The sequence below is a fragment of the Sodiomyces alkalinus genome (genome assembly GCF_003711515.1).
Source record: "Sodiomyces alkalinus F11 unplaced genomic scaffold SODALscaffold_8, whole genome shotgun sequence".
NCBI classification, from domain to species: domain Eukaryota; kingdom Fungi; phylum Ascomycota; class Sordariomycetes; order Glomerellales; family Plectosphaerellaceae; genus Sodiomyces; species Sodiomyces alkalinus.
In genome coordinates, this window is record NW_021167086.1 from 690,179 (window position 1) to 713,284 (window position 23,106).

The following is a 23,106-nucleotide window of genomic DNA, read 5'->3' on the forward strand; positions in this document are numbered from 1 at the left end:
TCATGATGGTCTGTAATATAAAATGTTCGGAAGTAAAAAAAAAAAAAGAAAAAAAGAAAAAAAAAAAAGATTAACCCGGACTAGAACGGACCGCGGATCTGGCATTAAGGGGCGCCATGGCACCGGCGTCCCAATAAGAAGTGGCGTGTTCGTGTCGGTCTCCTGCTTCTCCTGCTACCTCGTTTTCCTGGCCCGTGGAAGCCGAGGCTTTGCCAATGTAGGTGACGATGTCGCTGATGTCTTGTTCCGATGGCGGCGGCAGGGCGGTGTCCCGATTGTTTGGAGTGTCGGAGTCTTCGGTAACTGTGCGATGAGTGTTCGATTCGGGAGACGGGTCCGACCCGACTAGTTGGGTCATGGTGAGGTCGAGGGAAGGTAGAGTTGGGACGGAGGATGGGGGAATGATTTATTACTGTCGGAAGAATAGTAGGGACAAAAGGGGGATCGCTCGCTGTGATGACCGAGTGACCCAATGCACGTTCACCGCGGCTTCACGCGCGGGTTGGGATCGGCGCTTGGCATGAGGCTAGACGCCGTTAGATGAACGACTTGTTCAAGTACCTAACCAAGCTAAGTGTAAGGTACTTGTCTACGCCAGTCAGCAAGTACATATACTTCATGCCAATAATGGAACCAACAGGAGAGTACCTTACGTTACGTTATTGTGCTTATCCAAGGGAAGTCATGCGAGGGCGCGGGGAGCGGGACACTCCCGAAGCCGATCGGTTGGTTCCGCGCCGGAGCTTCGGTAGAAATGTAGACGTATACTTCTGCTTCGTTCTTACATCCAGGCCTCTGTTTGTTCACGCTATCAACTCGGCACCATCTGATTCATGTCTCTTTCTCCCATCTCTATAAGTCGCTGCACAGCTCCGTCTAGGCCCAAGTCCATTCTCATGCCCAGTTGTGTATATATATATGAGGGAAAAAAGGGAATAAAACTCCGCCCAATGTCGAGAAATAGATATCGTCACCCATTCCGTAGTCCTAAATATCACCTCCCGCTTCATGCATCACCCGAATCCTGCCCCTCAGCGCTTCCCGTTTCTTCTCATCCCGAGGCATGACCATCGCCCCGGCCGTCTTCCTCGCCTGCGCCACCAGCCCCTGCCACTGCTCCTGCGTCTTCTGCAGCAACACGCCGTGACCAGGGCCGAAAGACGAAGGCGTATCCAACCCACCAACCCCTCGTCCGTCGCTGGAACCAGCTCGGAAGTCGGCGTCAGCAGCGGCCGCAGAACAGTCACTACTCCGCCGCCACATGGGCGACTGCTGCTGCTGCTGCTGCTGCTGCTCACCACCGCGGCTACCGCTTCCACTGCGCCGAAACACCCGCGAAAACGCCTCCGAGTACCGCCCCATCCTGCCCTTCCCCTCGTCCTCCTCAAACTGCGACCGCGTACCAGGGGACCCCAGCAGTCGGGGGGGCAGAGACAGCGCCGTGTGGGGGGGCGTAAGAACGCCGTCCTTCCCGAACGCGAAAGACGAGGGACCCAGCCCCTGCGTCGTGACGCTGCTGGGCGGGCTCTTCCTCGCCGTCTGCAGCACCCTTGTCGCGAACCCCGGGTTCCTTTTCCGAAGATGGAGGGGCAGCTGTCCCGCGCCGTTGTCGTTGCCGTTGCCGTTGCCGCTGCCTTCCTGCTTGTGGTGGTGCCCCGACCCGGTCGCTTCCAGCCAGGAAGCGATGTGCGGAGCGACGGTAAAGTCGACGTCTTTCTGAAGAGACGAAGGGCGAGACCCCAGCGGGGTACTACTCTGGGTGGACGAGGCAATCTGCGTCGCGGTGGCGTGGTACAGGTCCCGGGCGCCGACGGCGCTGTAGTCGTTGTAGTTGTCCCGCCGGGCGGGGATCGTTTCGAAGTGGTGCAGGCTCTCGGCGATGCTGACGGGGGATAGGGGGCTCGATAATGATGTCCTGGTTACGGCCGGGTGGTCGCTGTAGCGGCACCGCCTCGCCCGGGTTCTGTCGAGCGGGAAGGCGCCGGTGTGTGGTGGGACGGGGGACGCTGGCACCCAGGTGGGGTAGTCCTCCGCGGGGCTGTAGTAGCACGGGCGGGTTAATGTGTCCTGCCCTTGTTTGGCGGCGTCGAGGGTGTCGAGAAGGCTCAGGGTTCTCGAGGGCTCGGAGACGGGGGCGGGGACGGGGACGCCGACGACGGATGGGTTCGTGCAGTCGTCGTCTTGGAACGAGTAGGTGCTGCTCGAGGTATCGTCTAGAAAGGTTGGGGAGTGGAAGCCGAGGTCGAGGTCTTTGGTGCGGATCTGAAGTCCTTCCCTGATGGGAGGATCATGGCTGGTCATCTTGTCGACGCGGCCTGAGGAGGGGTCGTTGAAATTGTTGCCTGGACTGGGCGAGCCCATGAAGGCTGACGACAGTAGGGGAGTAGAACTTCCAAGTTGAACCATCTTTCGTGGTGTCTGCGGTTGTGACGGAGGGGAAGAGGCCGTGCTGTACTCCTCTTGCGCTGTGATGCAGAACGGTTCATTCATAGACTTGAAGTTCATCTTCTTCCTGAGAGGAACGGCGGGGAGAGGCCTGTTTTCATACCCGTCAGACGGTGCCTGAGGAGGCAGAACCTGCCGCGGAGGGACGGTAAGTTCCATCATCTCCTGCAGGGAGTGGTGGTGGTGACCCATGGCCCTTGGACCCAATATCGCGACGGAATTTTCCAACGGGCTCATGAACGCTTTACGCCCCGTGTTTTCTTTTGTTGGAGTAGGAGATGAAGGAGAACTCTGTCCCGAAACGCACGCTCGCGTTGGTTGGCTATTGCTGAACTGTATGCCGAGACCATAACAAAGAAGGCATAAAGCTGAGCGGTTCGATCCAAGATGTCGGGTCTTCTTGTCCGGGATCCTCTAAGCGAAGGCGCAAGGTGCCTTTGTCGGCCGAGCGGTGACTGGATACGGACGGAGGGGGGACTCGGAAGCCTCCGTACACAACGCACCAAGATAGACGCCCTCGCAGACAAAGCAAGGCGAGGCAAGGCGGAGGGCCTGCAGGACGAGAAAGCGGAAAGGATAAGAGGAGATGGTGGGTGAAAATGGGCGCACGAGAACCGAGGCTGGCGTATTATGTGTTGCTCTGATTCAGCATTTGTCACGGCGTCTTTCCTTCTGCTGGCCTCCCCTCACCCCTCCCGCCCTCGCCTCACGCTACACGAGCTGATCAACTGTTTGTTCTGCGGGCGAGTCGCCGATGATGCAACAAAACAACATCATTTGGCTGGGCGTTTCCCACCCCGGTCAGGCCAGCCATGCCAAGGCGAGCACATGGCATGTGGGCGCAAGTGTCGTGTAGTACCTGTGCTACACACCGTTGTATAAGGAGGCTTCGTGGGAGGAGAGGACTTCTTCAGCCCTCTGACCCGGCACTTCGGATGTCGTGAACCTAGTGCGCCGATGGCTCGGAATGCAAGATGAAGAGAATGAGATGTCATCTCGTTCATCTTATCGTATAACACAGTTCAACTCTTGAACTCGATGATTCCGAGTAGACCTAGGGATTAGATCTCGTTATTGTGAGTGTTTGATCCGTCATATCTTCCAGGTCCGAGTCTATCAATGACAAACGATGGGCATAAGAGTCCACAAGCAGACAGACGAGACGCGCAGAGACAAACGCAGCGGCATCTACCGATGGCCCACGTGTGTAAGAACCGTCGTCTTCATCGCTACGGAGATCTCTCCTTGATCGGGTTCTGTTGGAAAAGGGAGACAAGAAGGACAACCCAAGACATCGATATCAATGACATGCATGCCCAGCTGCTGCTGGTAGGTCCGTTGCCTCTCCCTTGCAAACATGGCAACAAAGAAGTTTGATGGCGGTCAAGGAGAGGAAATGGCGGTAGTGTCCGTGCTATTGGAACGTGCAGATGGCTTGAAGTGTTTGGACAAACTGCGAAAAAAAAGAAGAAAAACCCCCTCGAGGAGAGTCGGGTCACCGGTCAGCCATCTACCTATCATGCTGTGTCGAATAGTGAAGCCCCGGCTCCTTCTGCGCCCGGTCCGGGGATTTGAACAACTGCATCCGGAGCTGTTCACGTCGAGGCCGTGTCGTTGTTTGTTTGGAAGTCCCGTACGAAGTTGCGAAGTTTGTGTGTGTGCGTGTGTGGAGAGAGAGAGAGAGAGAGAGAGAGTCGTCCTTGGCTGAAGGTTGAGCTAAGCTTCAGGTACATGTCTTTGTACCCGCTCGTCGCGCTAAAACCAGAATTCAAGGTTACATCAGCAGCCCTATCAGCAGCCCTATCAGAGGACCCTGAGACCGTTTTGTATGGGGCCTGAAGGAACGGAGCTGATGGTACGTACCCCTTATGGAATACTCGTATGAGAAGGTACTAAGATTCTGTACCAGTACGTACGAAGTAGCCCCCTAAAAGGTTAATAATGAACCCTGATGAAACACCACCTCCTGATCCTCATGAGATAATCATGAGGCAACTGGGGGTTCAGTTTGGTTACTAATTAACTCTCCAACTCCTCGTCATGCTCTTCGCCTTATCGCGAGCCTCAACTCGACAACTGGGACCAACCCAATGAGATGGCCTCTCTCCTACGCCGCACAAAGCGAGCTCTCGGCCTCCCCAGGTGGGCCTGGGCCCTGCTCCTCCTCGCCCTCCTCGAATCCTACCTGCACTGGCGCAGCTTCCTCGTCGCCCGCCCCGCCCTCCACCTCGACAAGCCCTACCAGACCCAATGCAGGGAACCCGACGTCGACGCCCCCCGCGAGGACGCCGTCGTCGTCATGATGGCGCGCAACTCCGAGCGCCAGGCCGCCCAGCGCGCCATCGAGTCGTTCGAGCGCCACTTCAACCGCTGGTTCCAGTATCCCATCGTCTTCCTCAACCACGAGCCGTGGGACAAGCGGTTCATCCGGGCCTTGAGCAGGGCCACGTCGGCCGAGACGCATTTCGAGGTCATGTCCGAGTCTGATTTTGGGTATCCGGACGGGGTTGATCGGGATGCCGCCAGGGCGAGCATGGTGCGGCAGAAGCAGCTCGATTGGCCTCATGCCGGGAAGGAGGGCTACCATCATATGTGCCGGTTTTACTCGGGGTGAGTCTCTTTTTTTCCCTCGACGATGAGAGGAGAAGAAAGTGCATGGCATAGCTTACAGACAAACCTCAGCAAGTTCTACAACATGGACATCCTAAAGAAATACAAGTGGTACTGGCGCCTCGACCCGGACACCGAGTTCTTCTGCTCCATCACCTACGACCCCTTCGTCGAGATGGCCAAGCGCGGCCACGTCTACGGCTTCACCATGGCCATCTGGGAGGTCCTCAGCACCGTTCCCTCCCTCTTCCGCCACACCGCCGACTACAAGGACGCCGCCGGCATCCCCTCCTCGCCGCTGTGGAAGGCCATGGTCGACCCTTCGCCCCTCCCGTACCCGCTCCGCTCGCTCACGAGCCTCCTCGGCAACCGCGACAGGCACGGCGACGCCTGGAACGGCTGCCACTACTGGAGCAACTTTGAGATTGGGGACATGGACTTTTTCCGTGGGAGCCAGTATCAGGCGTATTTTGATGCCATGGACCGCCGCGGCGGCTTTTATTTTGAGCGGGTATGTTCTGTTCTGCTCCCTCGCTGTTCTGCCGCTGCCCAACACTCTCTGACACAGTGCCTTAGTGGGGCGATGCCGCCATACACTCGCTGGCGGTCGCCATGCTTCTCCACCCCTCGCAGGTCCATCACTTCGACGACATCGGCTACCGCCACGACGAGCTCTGGCAGTGTCCCGCCAACGCGCTGGGCGGCCAGCTCCCCGAATCCGAGGCCCTGGGGAAGAGGCCCTGGCAACCCGAGGTAGAGGGTGGCATCGGTTGCCGTTGCGAATGCAAAGGCTACAAGGAGCGGAGGAACCACCCGGCCGTTTGTCTGAATAAGCTCACCGCACCTAATACGCCTGGCAGCCAGCCATGGCTGCCCTGGACCTGATGGCTGGGCCTGATAGCCGGACCATTGAGGCTGTTTTGGGATACCCCGTTTTTATTCCTTCCTGTACCTAATTATAATGTCATTGGCGTTGGGCGGCGCCGATTCCATCCGCCTTGTATATTCATAATGTTGAGATACCCTCCTTATCAAGTCATGCCGTCGCTTGTACAAAAATCCGAGTCGGCGTGGTAAACAGTCGAATGATGTGATCTATTATACACAAAAAAAAAAAAAGGATAAATAATTTAATCCTTTACAAATCGTCGTCCTCCGAGTCCTCCTTATAGTCGCCCAGCAAGATGTCATCAACGCCCAGGCCGGCGGAAGAAGAATTCCTAATAAACTCCGCCTCGACGCGGAAGAAGATCCAGACCCACCGCCGGAACACCTCCAGCAGCTGCAGCAGAAACAAGAACCCCTCCCGGTCGTTCAGCGGGGCGAGGCGCCCACTCAGCCTCGTGGCCCAGGTACAGCGCAAGACGAGGTCGAGAGCGATGACGGCGTAGTAAACGACCGGCTGGCGGAACGCCAAGCGACCACGCAGCCCGTAAGGGTGCTGCTCGCGCAAGCTGGTTCCCCCGCGGCGCGCCGGCGAAAACAGCGTCAGGTCCCAGTCCTTCGTGACGTCCCACCAGAGCGAGTAGAGCGAGTTGAGCAGCGCGGCGGCGGCCCAGGCGGCATCGAGGGCCGGGCTGGGCGGCGGCCCCCCCGCCGCGAGGCTGCGGTGCCGCTGCAGCGTCGCGAGAACCAAAACGGGGAAGGTGGTCGCGTACTTGGCCGCGTTGGCGAGGTGCTGGCCCCCCCAGCCGGAGGATTCCCTGTAAGGCGCCCTCTTTACGCGGAGGTACTCGATCAGACACTGGCGGAGCCGGATGGCGCTGGGGATGGCGACGACGAGGGGCACGGCGAGGAGGCCGCCGCAGCTGCGGTTCGGGGCGGCGGTGGCGGAAGCGGAGGGCGAGAAGAACATGCATACGGCGACGAAGAGGTCGCCCAGCACCTTGCCGTAGCTGGTCAGGGCGTCGGCGAGGAGGATGTCGCCGAACTTGCCGTCGTTGGCTTCGGCGATGCCGCCGATGCTGACGCGTCGGAGAGAGGTGAGGAGGCGGCGGCGGCCGTTGCGGGCGAGGTCGCGCAGCGGGGCGAAGAAGAGGGCGGCCAGGGCGGCGAGGAAGGTCATGGGCATCCAGTCATAGCGGACGACGAGGTCGGGGACGCCGCGGGTGAAGAGCCAGAAGGTGGTGAGGGAGAAGGCGAAGAGGATGGAGAGGACGGTGGCCAGGCGGTAGGTCGAGAGGTGGTGGGGGGGTTGGGTCGGCGAGGATCGGGAGGGGTATTGGATCAGCGAGGGGGTGTTGATTTTGGCGCGTTCCAGGTATTGGAGGTTGACGCCCCAGCCCCATACACCTGGTGCGGACAGTTGTTAGCAAGAAGATATAGTGGAAGGATAAAGAGGACGGGCACTGGGTGAGATCAGAAGGGAGGGGCCGTACCGAGGATGAGGATAAAGCCGACACGGTAGGGAAGAGGGAATGTCAGGCTGAACAAGTCGAAATCCTGCCCGACCTTGTGATCACCGGCCATGGCTGACGGGGTCGTCGGAAACCATCGAGGGAGGGGGGCGTAAAGGAGGGCTATGTTGGCCCGAAATGCATGAGAAAAGGTGTGTAGGAGTCGTCAAGGACGTCGTTTCCGCATTGAGTGGCGTGTGGAGTTGGAGGTCGAAGAAAGACCAAGAGACGTGTCAGCGTTGATGTAGGAATCTGGAATCTGTCCTTGAAGGGAGAAAAGGAATGAAGATGACGAGGACCTGGGGTGGTGAGGCTGTCAGCTGTCGGCAGGTGTCAGAATTCAGGGGTCTATGTGAGTTCCAGATATCAGACAGAGGACACGACTGTTGTTTGAGATTACACCGTTCACCAGGCAATAGAATTTTTTCCTTTTCTCTTTCTATTTTTTATAAACTTTATAGAACTACCAGTTTCATGTCTCAGGATTTGTCTGATTGAATGCAAGACTGACGTTAAATTGGCAGCCAGCATGCTGTGTCCGGTGGTACGAAAGATGAACAGTCGAGATTGGCATTCGGTACGTATCCTTTGTGGACCCATTGAATAGGTACCTAGGTAGGTACAAACATCTATCTCACGTGACCTGTCAAGTGGGACTCCACATGCCGCGGGGACTGAACTCCCGAGATCCCGAGGTCCAACCATCAACCACCAAGGCCATCTATCGGCTTCACAGCTAAAACACCAGCTCCCGAACCCTTAACAGGGCCTCAACAGTGTACAAGTACGGATACAGACGCCTCAAGTATTGTTTCAACTCAGCAACAGCGGCATCCATAGCGACTGCCCTTGAACCATACCCGTCAAAGTCAAGCATCCATCTACCCCGTGGCCCCAAGGCATGCGCTTCAGGTAGCATCACCACCAACATATACCCAGGCCACGGGCGGCCGCCCCCAGACGACGCCAACATGGCCACTCCATCCGCCCTCCCATATCCCTACGCTGCCGCCCCCGACATCATCCGCGCCCACCAGAAAGACGCCTACTTCAAGGGCTCCCTCGCCAACTCCCTCTCCGATCTCCACCGTCGTCTCCTCGGCGTCCGCTCCGCCCACGCATGGTCGCGCGAATCCCGCACCTTCGCCGACGCCCTCTACCTCTGCCTCACCACCCTCGTGGGCAACCGAACCCTCGGCGAGGAATACTGCGATGTCGTCCAAGTCCACGCCCAGCCTAACAATACCGACAAAAACAACAAACACATCATCACCACTTCCTCCTCCGACCCCCTCCCCGCCCTCAGCCGCCGCGCCGCCTACATAGCCAGCAGCGTCGTCCTTCCCTACCTCTTCAGCCGCACCCTCCCATCCCTCCGCAACCGGCTCCGCCGCCTCCTCGAAACCCGCCTCGCCCGGCTCGACGCTACCGCCACCGCTACCAACAGCCCCACAGACGCGTCCTCCGACCCGAAAGGGACCGCCAGCAAACCCACAAGACGGATCGCAATCTACCGCTACCTCCTCGCCCACCTCCCCTCCCTCACCTCCTCCGCGCCCTTACACGCCGTGACCCTAACGACCTTCTACTTCACGGGGACCTACTACGAGCTCGCCAAGCGCCTCCTCTCCCTCCGCTACGTCTTCACCCGCGCCGTCCCCTCCACCCCGGACCGCGCCGGCTACGAGCTCCTCGGCCTGCTCCTCCTCGTCCAGCTCTCCGTCCAATCCTACCTGCACCTCCGCCACGCCCTCCTCCCGACTCTGGGCCTTCAACAACATGACCCGTCGTCGTCGGAGGAGGAGGAAGCGTCCTCCCGCCGACGCGAAAGCCTCTCACCCATCCGCGACGCAGACGTCACCCTCAACGCCGCCGCCTACGCGACCAACACCTCCGTCCTCCTCCCGGATGAAAACCGCGCTGCTATCCCCGCGTCGGGTCGCGGCGCGCGGGTCGATCTTGCGCGCCTGACGAACACGCCCGTGCCACCGACAGATGGTGCGGGTGGCGGGGGTGGTGCGCGGTACGACTTGCGCGACGAGAGCGTCATGGCGTTCGTGGCCGGGGCGCAGCAGCGCAGGTGTACGCTTTGCTTGGAGGAGATGCGAGACCCGGCTGCCACGGCGTGCGGGCATGTGTTTTGTTGGGATTGTATTGGGGATTGGGTAAGGGAGAAGCCGGAGTGTCCGTTGTGTAGGAGGGAGGCTACGGTGCAGCATATTTTGCCGTTGCGGGTGGGTTAGGATGGCCTGGGTGTGGAAGAGGTCGGCGGGGGATGTCTACTGTGTGTATACATACATATATATATATATGAGAGATCGGCGAGGCTCTGGTCGACAGTCGTCATGAGAGACAGGTGGCAATGGGAACAATTCGATCTAATTCTAGACAATACAATACACTACACCAAACGAAGGAAAATACAAAAAAAATAGTAGTCCAAAGTCCTCCCCAAAGTCGCGAGTCGTCAAGGGTAAGTAATACAGATGCCTCGTAAATCCGACAACAGAGTTCTGAGCAACCGACTGCAAAGAAAGAACCGCTGAGAGCATGTGGCATTACTCTGATTAAAAGCTCGAAGACCAGCTAGGAGCATGTCCGCCACAGGCCGAGAGGACGAAATGAAAAATAACAGTAAATCACAGATTAAACAGAACAATTAGAAAGGAAGAAAGAAGAAAAGAAAAGAAGAAAAAAAGGAGGATAAAAGGGGGAAAAGGGGAAAAAAGAGAGAAGAAACACGGGCCCGAAAACGGACAGAAATAGCAGAACAACAATAAGACCATATGGAGCAAACCCACCTTGATTCATCCATTTTCTGACTTCCATCGCCGGCCTCAAGACCTCGTTCCAGATTCATAGGTATCATAGGGGTTGGGTGGTTGCGAACGGAGTAATAGGAACATCGACACCCAAATAAGGAAAAATGGAACAACAAAACAGAAAAGTTCAATGGCGCTCCCCAGACTCCATCCATCCTTAGATTACCTTACCCCTTGTCCCTTCCCCCCCTTTTTTGGATATCAACAACTTCCTCCCGTACCACAACCTCGCTTCAATTCCTCTCGTCTGCTCCATGTCTCGCTCACCCTTCTAGACCGAACAACACAATCTCGCCCCTGTCATTCTTGCGCATCCGCAAGGACCGCCACAGCTCCTTCTCCTCCATCGCCTTACCCAGGCAGTCCGAGCTCGCGTTCCGTTCGCGGTGGTAGTGCCGCAGCGCCTTCCGCATGCTGTACCCGCGCTCGCTCTCAGGTCCCCTTTCGACGTAGGAGAGGAGCAGGTCGGCGCGCGGCCGGTAGACGATCATCTGCTGATCGCCATCGCCGTGGCCGTCCTTGTCTTCGCCGCGCGACTGCGGCCGGTACTCGATCAGCTTGGGAGCCTTTTCCCTGTCGGAATGGCGGTGCTGAGAAGACGACTTCCTCGACGAGGACGAGACCTTCCTCTTCTTCGACTTGGACTTGGAGCTGCTGCCGGCGCCCATGAGGGCCAGGAGGTTGCTGCCGAGGCTGCCTTCGGACCGCTTCGAGTGCTTGGACTGCTTCGATTGCTTCTTTTTCTTCAGCTTCAGCGGGCTGCCGGGCGATGGGTCGGCGGCATCTGCATCGCCGCCCGAGTAGTCGGGCGACGGCGGGAACATGGGGGCCATCATGCGATTGAGGCCACCGGTCAAGCCGGAATGGAGCACGGGTGGCGCGTCGGCCATGATCTGGTCGGTGTCCAGGTGGAGTCGCTTTCGCTTCTTGTCCTTCTTCAGTTCGGAGCCCGTTTTTCTCCTCTCGGTGCGAGGGGCGGGTGTCTCGTAGGGGGCTGTCGGAACGGGCCCGGTACCGTATTGGACCATGGCATGGGGGTTATCGTCGACCATCTGACCGGATTCGTCCAGATAGGTTTCTGTCTCTGTCCCGTCTCCCTCGTAACGGACGAGCTGGGTCTCCTCGCTCGCGGCTGCTGCTGCTGCTGCTAGCTGTAGGGTCGAAGCATTCGGAGTAGCGGAAGCATCGAGGAAGTCGAAGACGTTGACGTGGCCATCGCCCGCTGGGGGTGGAGAGGGCGCTTGGGGAAGGTGGGCGCGCGACTTTCCGTCATCGCTCACATCTTCGTACTCGGCGTCGGGAACCTCCTCGACGTACGGTTGCTGCATCATGATGTGTTCCGGCACAGACGGTGCGGTGGCGGCAGTGTCGTTGAACTCGTGGTTGTTATTGTTGTTGTTATTGTTGGTCTTGGCCTTCTTGTTCTTATAGAGCGCGCCTTGATACTTTTGATCCTCGGTTATACAACTCTGCGGCGTCTCAGTCAATGCATCACCGTCGAAAGGGGGCGGGAGCGTTCAACGTACCGTGTGCGACCGATATTCAGTGCCATAGAAGTGTACCATGCAGTCAATGCAGGTGAAAGTGGCGCCTCGACAACGGTTTCTGTGCGGGTCGAGTTTCTTTTTGGTCAAGACATCACCACAGTTCTGTAAAAGCAAAGGAAAGATTCGTTAGATGGCGGGGGTTTCGAGGTCGAAACACAATGATTGGCTTGATTGGATGCAAGGGCAGGAAAATGCTCCAAGGGGGGACGGAAAAAAGGAGAGATGCGAATGGGAAGGGAGAGTGGAGTGAGTACGGGATAGGTAAGGGTAAATATCTGAAGGGGAAAGTGTGTCGATGAAAGTGACGGCGCGTTCTTGTCAAACAAGGGATCGAATGGGGGCTGTGTGCAAGTATGGTATGTGTGCAGGTATGTGCGTCTAGGAACGTGCGTGGAATATGATGCTGGTGGTCTCAATTTGAGAATGGGAATGGATACAGCGGGGGTACGGAGCCGAAAAGGGGAGAGATGGAATGGGAAGTAAGAGGGGGGTGCTAAGAAAAACCGGGAGATCAACGCACCTCACACGAGAAGGAAACCATGATGGCGAGGGGCGCAACGGAGGCGACAACAGGGAACCGGGATTTTTTCGTTGCTGGATGACGACGGACGCGAGAGGTATCGACGAGGGCGATGAGGGCGATGAGGGCGATGAGGGCGATGAGGGCGATGAGGGGCTCAAAATGTGCGAATATGCGAAATGTGCGTCGAAGAGTTCGATGATTGGGCACTGATGCTGCAAAGAAGAGCGTTGGGCAGATGCGTTCCCTAAGAGGGCCTGACTGGCTCGTAGGACGTGACTGGAATGACGCGGGTGGAGGGGTCTTGGATTGGAAGGGGGGGTGCTTTGGTGGGATTGGATGCAGTAGAAGAAGCTTGCAGCAGATACGCAATCTCTCGAGACGCCGTCGTTGGTCGGGGTCGGGATGCCGGCGGATGACGGATGACGGACGATGGGGCACAAAATGGGCTGCAGCGCCTTAGGCCCGTCTTGAACAAGACGGGAGGTGATTGTCAAAAAGGCCCAAAGGTGAAAAGGGCGATGTAAGGGACAGGGACAAGCTGAGCTAGTAAGGTTCTTGGTTCGCCAAGAGGAGCCTTTCTGCTTCTGAAAATCGAACGGTTCGTTTTTATCCGTAGCCGTGGCGGCGGTGCAGGTCCAGATGGCTTTGTAGCAGATTGATCTGGTGGATTGCAAAAGAGAAAATCGAGTTGGCGTTGGTGTTGAGTCGATGTCGATGTCGATGTCGATGTCCCTGTCTCAGAATGAACCAGGATGTGAGGGAAAGGAGAAAGCCAAAGGTATCAGGACCAGAAGAGATGGTCTATCCCTTGATGGGGACTGGCTGGATGAATTCGACGAGTCTGCCCCCGCGGCGTTTCGCGCTTCAGGAGTGAGAACCAAAGCGCCAAGTTGGTGGTCGATCCGCGACTGTAACTCTGCGACTCGGGGTCGATTCCAGGTTAAGAATAGAATCAGAAGAGAAGGAGAAGGAGCAGAATGCTGATGCGAAGACTCGGGAACGGCGAGTTCGAGTGCGGAGGGAAGAGAAGAGCTCCCAACTCCGTACGATGCACGGTTGAGTCCAAAAGAGATCTGCTACAGTAACTGAGAGCTGATTTTTCTTCCGAGCTAGTCGTCCAAGTGTGGGCCGTCTCTGATTCTCGCACTATGTTGCAATAAAAAGAGGAATAAGATGATGATGGTTAGCTCCTGGGTGGGGGGAGAAAAAAAAGAAAGAAAAAAGAATAAACAAAAACAAAACGGGGCAAGTCAGGGTTTGTGTGCCAATATTGGACGATGTCCCCACGTTCCCACACGCAAAAGCAACTATCGGATAACCATATTCGTACCTGTACGAGGCACGGATATAATCCACTCACCTATAAGGGAGGTATGCAGTATATGGGCTTGAAAGAGAGAACGATCAGTTCTTGTCAAGTCAAAACGCTCTCATCTCCTTCCACGCCTTTGAAGACAATTAGTACATCGAGGTACATTATAGATAGCGAGGCTTTCCTTCCTGAAATTTCTGCTTTACTCGCACTTTCCTACCCTTCTGTGAGGTAATTACACTTGTACAAGGCACCAAAAGGGAAGGGGCTATCCTCTCCACAACGGTCCAGCCCGGCAGGACGGTGGACCTAAAACACGACATTAAATGGTCTGTGCTTAGAGACACGCCTCACGTGCTACAAAAAAACCACTCCACCCCTCTCAGTACCCCTGGTTGTCACGGGGACCACCAGGATTATAAAGTGGAGGGATTTGCCGACTTGCCCCGCCATTCAACCCAATGAATCCAAAACGCGCCCCAAACGCGTTGTCCATTGGCCCGCCTGCCTGGGTCAATTAATTTCCACCGCGAATCGGCTGCCCAACGCCATGGTGTGCTCCTAATTATCCCTAAATATGGATGGCGTCTACCAGATGATCTCGATCCTCATAGTAGGTGTTACCGTATATAGCCTCGGGCCTTTTCGGAGACGCATGAGGAGGCGAGAGGACGCAATTGCAAACCAGACAAATTTCCAACCTCTTTCCGGAACCCAGCGAAGATGACACTACATGTAATTACCGTACGCCTTGTCTAGGTCGCGCACTCCCTGGTATGATCACCACCGATATGATATCGGGACAGGGTAAGGTATAAGGCACGTTGTACCAGAACAGGGTACGCGGAGATGGGGTCTCCCTACGTCATCGACCGTTCTTATGATCACTGTCTCACCATTTCCCTACTAAGACGGACGGATCCAAGGAAGCAGACAGTTAAAAGATTCTCTTCGTATGAGCGATATGAACGACGGCAGGCTCGGCAGACTACTCTACTTCATCTTGGCAAACCTTTCCCACGGAGGACAAAGACAAGGAGCGAACCGCCCAAGTCTTACACTCACCAACCTTCTCCCTCTCCATACCCAGTAGCACACCCAGAATCTCACCCAACCCAGGCTCGTTCTCTCGCATGCGGGTTCGGCGGGAAGACGCAGGTAGGTAATATCATGCATATCTGTGGCCTAAGTCATTGATGGCCGCGACTCCGCGACCAAACCAACTCGTCCCACGACGGCGTTGCCCAGTCGCCAAGATAAATGCTACCGCCCGAAAGATGTTGTGCATGTCATGAGGGTCAGTCAACCCGGTGTGCCGCCGGCGGGGTACGCGAAGTCAATACACCCTTCAGTTCTAACGTCGCACGCCAGAGCTTGCGCTTCACGCTGCTTCGTCCCCGAGTGAACCAGCTAACCGGTAAATTGACAGTTGAAGTTGGTTCACTATTTCTCTCCCCTTGATTGCGGAGCAGGAGAGTCGCAGACCGGGGATCAACGTCTTCCGATTGGAGTTTTTGGTCGTGGCAATCGCAGCAGACATGTTACTCTCCACGACGAAGAGTGCGGAATAGATGTGTGCCGCGGGCGTAGACCGTCGAGAGTCGAGACCTCTGTGACCGGCCCTGACGAGGACCGGCATCTACGGAGCAGTGTGTGAGTATACCGTTCGTCCCTCTTCACCCTAACCGGCTGTAGACCATCGCGAGTCGTGTTGAAGTCGTACGCATCATCAGGACTGGGAAGAGTGCGTTGTAGTGCGTACTGAAGTCCTCTACAATGATTACTTATCGTTTTGACACTTCACATAACCAGCCATCCGACCAATCAGGCAGCAGCCTTCCATATAGCCAGAGTCAGGCAGTCTATACCTTAGACTCAATAGTGACTCTTCCGCTGTTTAGGTAAGGCATTGTTGAATGGTCCCAAATGTATCCGTACACGTACTTCGATGTACCTACTTTGCTGACTGAGCAGTGAACGGTGAGCTCCCCACTTATGCCCCCCTGAAGGACACGCCGTCCTCCGCCCTCCGCCCCCAAACCCCAACTCGACTCGGAAATTCCCTATTCCAGAACATCTTCATACCATACGTACACCAGATAGATATTCACTGCTTTGAATTATTAACACGCAGACCCCGTTCTTCGCCTTTACTGCCCACAATCACTCATCATCTACAGTTAACAGGAACCAGAAATCAGTCTATTCATTCCGTTGTGCCGCCCACTCCCCGTCAAGTCAACGGGAACAGGGGCACGAATCCACTCTGGGCCCCCGGGAACAGGACTTCAAACGCCCGTCCTCCAACCACCTACGAGCATTTAACTACATCCCCGTCACTTCTCCATTGCTGTTTCCCCGACCGAGCCTGACCGCCAACTCTATCTGCAGCTTCGTCTGGGCTTGATACAATCAGACAAACTCACACCTCACCAACCAAGTGGCCCTTTTCTAGGGCCGGCCCGCTATCCTGCTTACTCTTTTTATTTTATTTTATATTTTTTTTACCTCTTCTTCTTTTCGGCCCCCTTCTTCCCTCCGTCGACCTGGTTCGTCATGGCGTCCTCCAACCCTCCGTCCAACTCCAATTCATTCCTTGAACAGACCGTTTCTCTTCTCAACACCGTCGGAGGATACATGAGGCTTCCTGCTCTGGCCTCCACGGTATGCACCTAGCTGCGTCCCTTCGCTTCTCTTCCCTTCACTTCCCTTCTTTCTTCTCCCTCGTTACACATGCACGCGGTCTCGTCCACCTCTTCTACCTCCCGCCAGCTTACTCGGCAAGTTTGGTTGCGCAAGCTAATTCGTCATGTCGCCCATTCTCAGGGTGTCGCTGCCATCTTGACTTCCCTCCTATACTTTAAGCAAAAGTAAGTCACCTTCTGTTTCGCTTGCTTTGTCTTCTCTGCCGTCAGCCTCGCCTCAAGGCACAGCGTCCACTGTGCAAATCGATATTCCACAAGAGGACCTCCCCCATTACTCGATCGCGGTCAACCCACCGGGCTGACATATTCTCCTCTGCTCTCCCTTCGCCACAGGGCTCTCATCTACCCGTCGCACATGCCGCCGAATGCCAGGACAGAAGTCCCGAGACCCTCCCAATTCGGCATCAAAGACTTCGAGGAACTCGTCATCCCCACCACCGATGGAGAGAAGCTGTCCGCCTACTACATCCGGGGCCCCCGCGGCAACCGCAACTCCGACATCACCGTCCTCATGTTCCACGGGAACGCCGGCAACATCGGCCACCGCCTCCCCATCGCCCGCATGATCATCAACTTCATCGGCTGCAACGTCTTCATGCTCGAGTACCGCGGCTACGGCCTCTCCACCGGCGAGCCCGACGAGTCCGGCCTCTACCTCGACGCCCAGACCGCCCTCGACTACCTCCGGAACCGCGCCGAGACGAGCAACCATAAGCTGGTCGTCTACGGCCAGAGCTTGGGCGGCGCCGTCGGCATCAAGCTGGTCGCCAAGAACCAAAAGAACGGCGACATCGCCGGTCTTGTCCTCGAGAACACCTTCCTGTCTATGCGGAAGCTCATCCCCTCCGTCATCCCGCCCGCCCGATACTTTACCCTCCTCTGCCACCAGGTCTGGCCCAGCGAGTCGCTGATAAGCAGCATCTCGGTGCCCACCCTCTTCCTCTCTGGGCTGCAGGATGAGATTGTCCCGTGCGTGCTCTGACTTGTTCCCTTCGCTTTGATCTTTGTGATTCCCCAACTAATCCCGGTCTTCCCCTTAGGCCACATCACATGCGCCAACTATACGAGCTCTCCACCGCACCGAAAATTTGGAAACCCCTACCCGGCGGCGACCACAACTCGAGCGTCGTCGAAGAAGGCTACTTCGAGTCCATCGCCGACTTCATCACCTCCGTAACAGGGGATGAGAAGATGCCGCGGCCGGAGAAATTGTAGGACAGAGACCTCCACCAATCGAAGTTGCTCTCTGCGCGACGTACCGTTCTTGAATGGAAATTGCGCCAGGGGACGACTCAGCCCATCGCGTCTGGTCATCTGGTCACCCGTCTCGCCTTTAGCGCTTGTTTCTGCCGTGCTGGGTGTGATGCGCCAGAGGAGGTCCGCATGCGTGGCACCATGAATTGTGGACGAACATGATGAGCTTCATGAACTGGATGATAGTTCAGTCACCGACAGGCGGGTTCTTGGAGAGGGGCCGCGTTCCTACGACATTTGGATGATGCAGCTCGCCCTCAGTTTGGCGACGGCACAATTTGCCATCTTTGATACCCTTCTTTTTTCTCGGACTTGAGGAGACCGAGATGCAACAACATTCGTCAGTTGATGATTTTTTTATTTTTATTCTTGGGGGTTCAGGCGGCTCTATGGCTTTGATCCGCGGGGTTAGGAGGAATGGCGCTGGCTTTTGGCCATCATCAACCTCTTTTTTCTTTCTTTTTTTTTTCTTCTTTCTTCTCGCCTCCTTCCTATTAGACCTTGCAGAGGGCGTACATACATTGGACGAAGTCACGACGACATTGTGTTACGTATATAGATTTATGTACTCTCAGGCGAGCAGCTTTTCATATCCTCCGTCTGTTTGCTTTGCCCAGACATGATGAATCGAAGCGGTACAACCGGCCCCAACCTATTTCCACGCTACCTGCCTTGACATGAGAGTGTTGCTTCGCCCAAGGGTGGCTAATATATAGACGGGCAAAAGGGGGGGGGGGGGTTTCTTTTTGCATTCAGTCATGTTATTTGCCTTCTCCTGTCTCTCTAGTTGACCCATAGCCGAGATACGGCTGTAAGGGATTCGGACTCTACGCCTTCACTAAAATGACATCTCGCTACGTGGTTGATACATCCCCACGGCCCTCCAGAACAACCCACCTCAACCCTCGGGGTCCATCTTCTCCGCCGCAGCCTCCCAATCCTCCTCCATCTCACCCTCCTGCACAAGCTTCCTCCTGGGCGCCTTGGAAAAGCTCACGAACCCACTAGCCGGCCGACCCTCCGTCCGTAGCGCAGAGAGCGGCTTCACCTGCCGCGGCCTGGCGGCGGCACGACCCGCCACGGCGCTCCAGCCGCCGTTACTACCACTACCACTACCACCACCACCGGAATGAGGCCCCGCGTCCGTCTCGCGGCGGATGACGTTCAAGTCTGCGTCGGCATGCACGAGGGACGCGGCGCCCGCGAGACCTTCCCTGGCGAGGGTGCGCGCGACGAGCGGCTTCAGGGCGGAGAGCGAGGCCTCGGTGGCGGCGGGGGAGGTGCCCCAGCTCGTTACCGGGGCGGCGCGGACGAGGACCTCGTCGGAGGGGAGGAAGCTGGTCGTGAAGGCGAGGGTGTTGTGCGTGGATAGGTCGGGTGCCAGGGCGGCTTCGAGCTCGTCGACCGTGAGGGCGAAGCGGGGGCTTGTGAGGAGGAGGGCGTTGAAGGGGGGTGGTGGTGGGGCTGGGGAGGCCTGGTCGGGGGCGGCGGCGGCGGTGCTAGTGCCGCTGCGCGCGGGGGCCTGGGCGTTGCGGATCTTGATGCACCGCGCGAGGGTCTTGGGAGGGGCGGCGACGAAACGGGGCGTCTTGAAGATGCACACGTGGCGGTGGGGTTCCGGGTCCTGGCTCTCGGAGTCGAAGCCATAATCCTCGGCGAGGGCGTGGAGGAAGGCGCGCTGGGCGGCCGGCATGGGCTTGAAGCGGAGGCGCTTTTCGGCGCCGTCCGAGGCGAAGACGCGGAACTCGCGCTCCTGGGTCTCGGCCCAGCGCATGTTCTCGCGGAAGAAGCGGAGGGTGGTGTCTGAGTAGGGGATGTGGTCGTCGGTGTGGGTGGCCGGGTCGATGTTGAGGGCGGCGGCCAGGCGCTGGTTCCGCTGCAGCCGGAGGCATTCGTCGTCGCATTTCAGCGCCTCGCGCTCCGGGTCTGGGTTCGACAGGGTGGCGAGGCATTTGACTGCCTTTTTGCGGTTCTGGCAGCTGCAGGTGATGAACGTCTTGGACTGGCACGGCTTGTCTTCCTTGCATGCTGTAGATGTCTGTTGTCAGCACAGGTTTTCTTGGAAGATGGGAAAGGCTGATGTCGGGGGACAGGAGGAAACTCACGATAGGGGGCATGACAGGTATCCTGGTCTGCATGTCCGCATGACTTCCGAGGCTTGCCGCAAGGTTGGCCGCAGTGAGAACCTAGTATCTGGGCATCCTCACATTGGCCCGGTCGATGACAAGTCTTCTTGCAGGTGTGGGCGCTGATGAGAATAATTGTGTTAGTATCACTTGTCACTCAACCTCTAAACAAGCGGAAAGAAAAGAAGAAGAAAAAAGAGAAAGAAAGAGAAAAAAAGAAGAAAAAAAGAAAGAAAAATGAAAAAAAAGAAGGAAAAAAAGAAGAAAAAGGCAACCTACCCGCACTTGAGCTTCTCCCCACAGGGAAGCCCGCAACGAACCTCATCAAACCAACAGGGCTGGTTCTTCAGACGCTGTTTTCCGCAGATGCAAGATTTCTCCACCAGGAACGGACACTTGGGACACGGCACATCGTCGAGATGGCAGTTGTGCTCGACGGGAGGGTGGCCGCAGGGAGGTCGTCGCGTGCAACTGAACCGGCACTCGGGAGGTCTAGTCCCGCAGGGCTGCGGCGGCTGGAGGACGGTTCGGCCGCAGTTGCAGCTGATCTCTTCGAAGATAGCCTCGAGACAGCTCGGGCAGGGTCCCCGATGGCAGACGCGTTGGCACTGGTGGGCTCCGCATTTCAACGTCCTCCCGCAGGCGCGGATGCAGATGTGTTCGGCTTCGATATCCTCGGCGCCGGCGGCTGCGGCGGAGGCGGAGGCGGCCTGGGTTCGGTTCTTTCGTTTCGCGGCCTGTCTGTCGATGGCCTTCTTTTCACCCGGGCAGCAGTGCTTGCCGCACTGGTGCCTCCCGCAGTTCAACTGGGCCTGGCAGACCCTCGTGCACAGGGGAGGGCTCGGGTCTGCCCCTTGGCAGGGCATCTCGTGTGTGGTACGGCCACACCTGCAGGCAATTTCCATCATTTGCTCGCAGGTTAGGCAGGGGCCGGTATGACAGGTCCTGTCGCAGTTATGGCCGCAATCCATGAGCTTCCCGCAGACTTTCTCGCAATGGGGGATCGGGTCCTCGCAGGATTGCCTGGGCTGGTCCAGAAGCTCGTGGAGCGGCGTCTTCCCGCAGAAGCAATAGTGCACGACATGGGGAGAGAGAGGGCAGTGTGGTTGAGTCTCGTCCTGAGGGTGGCATGTCTTCTCACATTGATGGTGCCCGCAATCGTATGTCCGGCCACATACGGCGCCGCAGTCGAAGATTCCATCGAACGGCCCCAAAGGAGGAGGAGGAGGAGGAGCTTCCCCGGCCCCCGAATTCTCACTCTCGTCCTTGAGCTGGCCGTAGTTGAAGGAAGCCCGTGGTTCACCTCGTCTATCGCAGGGGATTTCCTTTCGGACCTTTCCGCAATAGCACGTGGACAGAACAGGCACTTCGCAAGTGCCGCAGAGACCGGGATGGCATTTCTGTAAACACGGGTGGTCGCCGCAGGGGAGCAAGTCGCCGCAAGGCTCGCCACAGCCCCAACCGTTGTCGTAGTCGGTATCGACGCATCGTTTGGTGACCTCATGCTTGCCACAGAAGCAAGACTGAGCGGGTCCCATAAGTGCACAAGGAGGGCAGGGGCCGGCATGACACTCCTCGTAGCACGGATGCGGGCAAGTGCCCCGCGGTTTCATGCAGGTCTGTCCGCAAGAGTGAGGTTGCAAGCTGGCGACCTGGGTTGGGTTGATGTCCTTCCCACACCAGCAGTGGTACGAGCTAGGCTCTTCGGTGAGGCCGGAGTTACAACCCAGACAGCGCCATGATTTCGGGAGGTTCTGGTCTTGCTGTTGCTGTTGCTGCTGCTGGTCTTGCTGGTCCTTCTTCTCGATCTGACTTTTGTGCCACTTCTTGACGCAGGATAGGTGGACCACGGTCCAGCACAGGGTGCACGACCAGATGCGCGAGGAACGCAGAACCTCGCTGGAGCAGATGACGCACTCGTACTGTCCATTGTGAATGTCCTCGTGAATCCGAGTAGGCAGGTCCTCGGCGGTGGACTTGGGCGCCAAGGGATACCGAGGTTGCGGTGCCCTTTGTTTTGGTGGCGGTCTATGCCAGGGTTGTCAACAACCATGTCCAATTTTGCATGGGGTCAAGATGTCAGGGTGCTTTGAAAATGAAGGCAAGGAGAGGGAAAGAAAAAGAAGAAAAAATAAAGAAAGAAAAAGAAAAGAAAAAGCACCACCTACGCTTTCCGTACAACGGGCTGACCCGGAACGAATTCCGGAGCATCTGCACTCAGCCCTCCAGCGACGGACGGCCCGGCTACGGACTCCTCTGGGTTAGGTGGCTCGGAGGTCAAATGGCCACCGAAGGTCCTGCGAGTCCCGGGAATGACTGCACCAAACCTATCCGAGCCAGAGCCCGTTCCGCATTCACGCTCACGGTTGAGCCCGGGCCCTCGTCCTCTCCCTCTCCCTCGTCCCCTGCCTCCACCACTGCCTCTGCCTCTGCCTCTATCACTGCTTCCGCCTCCTCCTCGGGGTCGACCTTGTCCTCGAGAAGGGGCGTTTGATGCCGAAGCAGGGTTGTCGTTCGGTCTACTCGCTGCCGGAGCAGTCTCGGTGGTGATGGCATTACTGGCCTCTGTTCCGCGACCCTGGGATCCGCGGGCTTGGTTCCCACGGCCTCTCCGACCTCTTCCTCTCGGCTGGGATCGGTTCCCTCGGCCTTGAGCTCCTCCACCTGCTTGAGGTTGGGTTCCTCCGCTCTCCGACATTGTTATGGGTGGAATGTCCGGTGAAATGCTTGACTGGTTGAGATGGCAGGAAAAGGCGACGGTTGTGCGTTGTGAGGTGGTTTATGAGTTGGTTGGTGCGCTTTTTTGAAATACAGCGACTTCTTACAAATAAAAAAAAATAAAAAAAAATAATAGGAAGAGAAAAGAAGAAGAAAAGGCAGCGTGCATGAAGGGAGAGAGGGGAGAAGATTAGGTTACAAAGACCTTCCTAGTCACAAATTAATCTGAGTGTGAAGAAGTGCCACTCGGGGCGTTTGGTCCTACTTCGTGGAGATATTCTATATCGATAGAGCCTCGAGTCGGAAATAATGGCGATATGTCCGTCCAGGCAGGAAAAGTTACCGCATGCCGCAGGGGACACTATAACAACTCGAAAAAGTCCCTATAAATTTAGTAGGTACACTCTATAGGCACGAAAAAAACACCCGTACGCTATAGTATATATTCGTATATATAAATACCCTAGTAGTAAAAGAAAAGTCTATAACGTAATAACGAGCTAATAAGCTATAAGGAAAAGAATTCTACTACTATAACTATAACGCCACCGCTAGACCTAATCTTATTTTCACTCTTTAGATAACTATAGGCTAGTAAGTTACCCCTATATCCGGTTCCGCGTAGGTAAGATCTATCTAAGGTAGTAT

General features: G+C 56.7%; 9 protein-coding genes across 9 annotated transcripts in view; 4 read left to right on the top strand and 5 right to left on the bottom strand.

Moving 5' to 3' along the window:
* SODALDRAFT_335099 (hypothetical protein) overlaps positions 1–410 on the bottom strand; it is a 2,122-nt gene extending 1,712 nt beyond the window's left edge. The window contains exon 1 of the mRNA XM_028612380.1: positions 92–410. Coding sequence (XP_028464690.1) covers positions 92–358 — 267 coding nt within the window. The 5' untranslated portion in view covers positions 359–410. The remainder of the gene's footprint in view (positions 1–91) is intronic.
* A 577-nt stretch (positions 411–987) lies between these two features.
* SODALDRAFT_361713 (hypothetical protein) lies at positions 988–2,637 on the bottom strand (the record flags this gene model as incomplete). Its single annotated transcript, XM_028614399.1, has 1 exon — positions 988–2,637. The coding sequence occupies one exon, from the start codon at positions 2,635–2,637 to the stop codon at positions 988–990; it is 1,650 nt and encodes a 549-aa protein (XP_028464691.1).
* A 1,903-nt stretch (positions 2,638–4,540) lies between these two features.
* On the top strand, positions 4,541–5,940 carry SODALDRAFT_341044 (glycolipid 2-alpha-mannosyltransferase; the record flags this gene model as incomplete). Its single annotated transcript, XM_028613012.1, has 4 exons — positions 4,541–4,587; positions 4,702–5,055; positions 5,128–5,566; positions 5,632–5,940. 4 exons carry the CDS (start codon positions 4,541–4,543, stop codon positions 5,938–5,940), a joined length of 1,149 nt encoding a protein of 382 aa, XP_028464692.1.
* SODALDRAFT_298563 (EXS family protein) lies at positions 5,845–7,690 on the bottom strand. The gene is made up of 2 exons (XM_028608846.1): positions 7,434–7,690; positions 5,845–7,347 (listed from the first exon to the last, which is right to left on the bottom strand). The coding sequence occupies exons 1-2, from the start codon at positions 7,522–7,524 to the stop codon at positions 6,194–6,196; spliced, it is 1,245 nt and encodes a 414-aa protein (XP_028464693.1). The 5' UTR covers positions 7,525–7,690; the 3' UTR covers positions 5,845–6,193.
* A 475-nt stretch (positions 7,691–8,165) lies between these two features.
* On the top strand, positions 8,166–9,883 carry SODALDRAFT_335104 (hypothetical protein). Its single transcript, XM_028612381.1, has one exon. It carries the CDS (start codon positions 8,423–8,425, stop codon positions 9,692–9,694), a length of 1,272 nt encoding a protein of 423 aa, XP_028464694.1. The 5' UTR covers positions 8,166–8,422; the 3' UTR covers positions 9,695–9,883.
* Positions 9,884–10,536: 653 nt separating this feature from the next.
* Positions 10,537–14,151, bottom strand: SODALDRAFT_361717 (hypothetical protein; the record flags this gene model as incomplete). Its single annotated transcript, XM_028614400.1, has 7 exons — positions 10,537–11,742; positions 11,800–11,922; positions 12,341–12,549; positions 12,603–13,075; positions 13,163–13,419; positions 13,910–13,964; positions 14,045–14,151. 7 exons carry the CDS (start codon positions 14,149–14,151, stop codon positions 10,537–10,539), a joined length of 2,430 nt encoding a protein of 809 aa, XP_028464695.1.
* A 54-nt stretch (positions 14,152–14,205) lies between these two features.
* Positions 14,206–16,062, top strand: SODALDRAFT_361718 (hypothetical protein; the record flags this gene model as incomplete). The annotated part of the gene is made up of 12 exons (XM_028614401.1): positions 14,206–14,210; positions 14,344–14,429; positions 14,494–14,529; positions 14,634–14,813; positions 14,846–14,965; positions 15,027–15,056; positions 15,128–15,215; positions 15,246–15,308; positions 15,373–15,409; positions 15,468–15,507; positions 15,665–15,745; positions 15,836–16,062. The coding sequence occupies 12 exons, from the start codon at positions 14,206–14,208 to the stop codon at positions 16,060–16,062; spliced, it is 993 nt and encodes a 330-aa protein (XP_028464696.1).
* A 555-nt stretch (positions 16,063–16,617) lies between these two features.
* On the top strand, positions 16,618–17,758 carry SODALDRAFT_209637 (alpha/beta-hydrolase). The gene is made up of 2 exons (XM_028607264.1): positions 16,618–17,329; positions 17,401–17,758. The coding sequence occupies exons 1-2, from the start codon at positions 16,716–16,718 to the stop codon at positions 17,573–17,575; spliced, it is 789 nt and encodes a 262-aa protein (XP_028464697.1). The 5' UTR covers positions 16,618–16,715; the 3' UTR covers positions 17,576–17,758.
* A 635-nt stretch (positions 17,759–18,393) lies between these two features.
* On the bottom strand, positions 18,394–22,631 carry SODALDRAFT_335109 (NF-X1 type zinc finger protein). Its single transcript, XM_028612382.1, has 4 exons — positions 21,909–22,631; positions 20,020–21,768; positions 19,720–19,862; positions 18,394–19,642 (listed from the first exon to the last, which is right to left on the bottom strand). The coding sequence occupies exons 1-4, from the start codon at positions 22,436–22,438 to the stop codon at positions 18,513–18,515; spliced, it is 3,552 nt and encodes a 1,183-aa protein (XP_028464698.1). The 5' UTR covers positions 22,439–22,631; the 3' UTR covers positions 18,394–18,512.
* Between the last annotated feature and the right edge of the window lie 475 nt (positions 22,632–23,106).

Bases quoted from the DNA above. Each gene is read 5' to 3' on its own strand.
- SODALDRAFT_335109 (XM_028612382.1), bottom strand. From the start codon at position 22,438: ATGTCGGAGAGCGGAGGAACCCAACCTCAAGCAGGTGGAGGAGCTCAA. The intron at 19,863-20,019 runs GTAGGTTGCCTT...TATTCTCATCAG, and splicing joins GGGGAGAAGCTCAAGTGCGG to CGCCCACACCTGCAAGAAGA. The intron at 19,643-19,719 runs GTGAGTTTCCTC...AGACATCTACAG, and splicing joins TACCTGTCATGCCCCCTATC to CATGCAAGGAAGACAAGCCG.
- SODALDRAFT_335104 (XM_028612381.1), top strand. From the start codon at position 8,423: ATGGCCACTCCATCCGCCCTCCCATATCCCTACGCTGCCGCCCCCGAC.
- SODALDRAFT_209637 (XM_028607264.1), top strand. From the start codon at position 16,716: ATGCCGCCGAATGCCAGGACAGAAGTCCCGAGACCCTCCCAATTCGGC. The intron at 17,330-17,400 runs GTGCGTGCTCTG...TCTTCCCCTTAG, and splicing joins CTGCAGGATGAGATTGTCCC to GCCACATCACATGCGCCAAC.
- SODALDRAFT_298563 (XM_028608846.1), bottom strand. From the start codon at position 7,524: ATGGCCGGTGATCACAAGGTCGGGCAGGATTTCGACTTGTTCAGCCTG. The intron at 7,348-7,433 runs GTACGGCCCCTC...TGTCCGCACCAG, and splicing joins CGGCTTTATCCTCATCCTCG to GTGTATGGGGCTGGGGCGTC.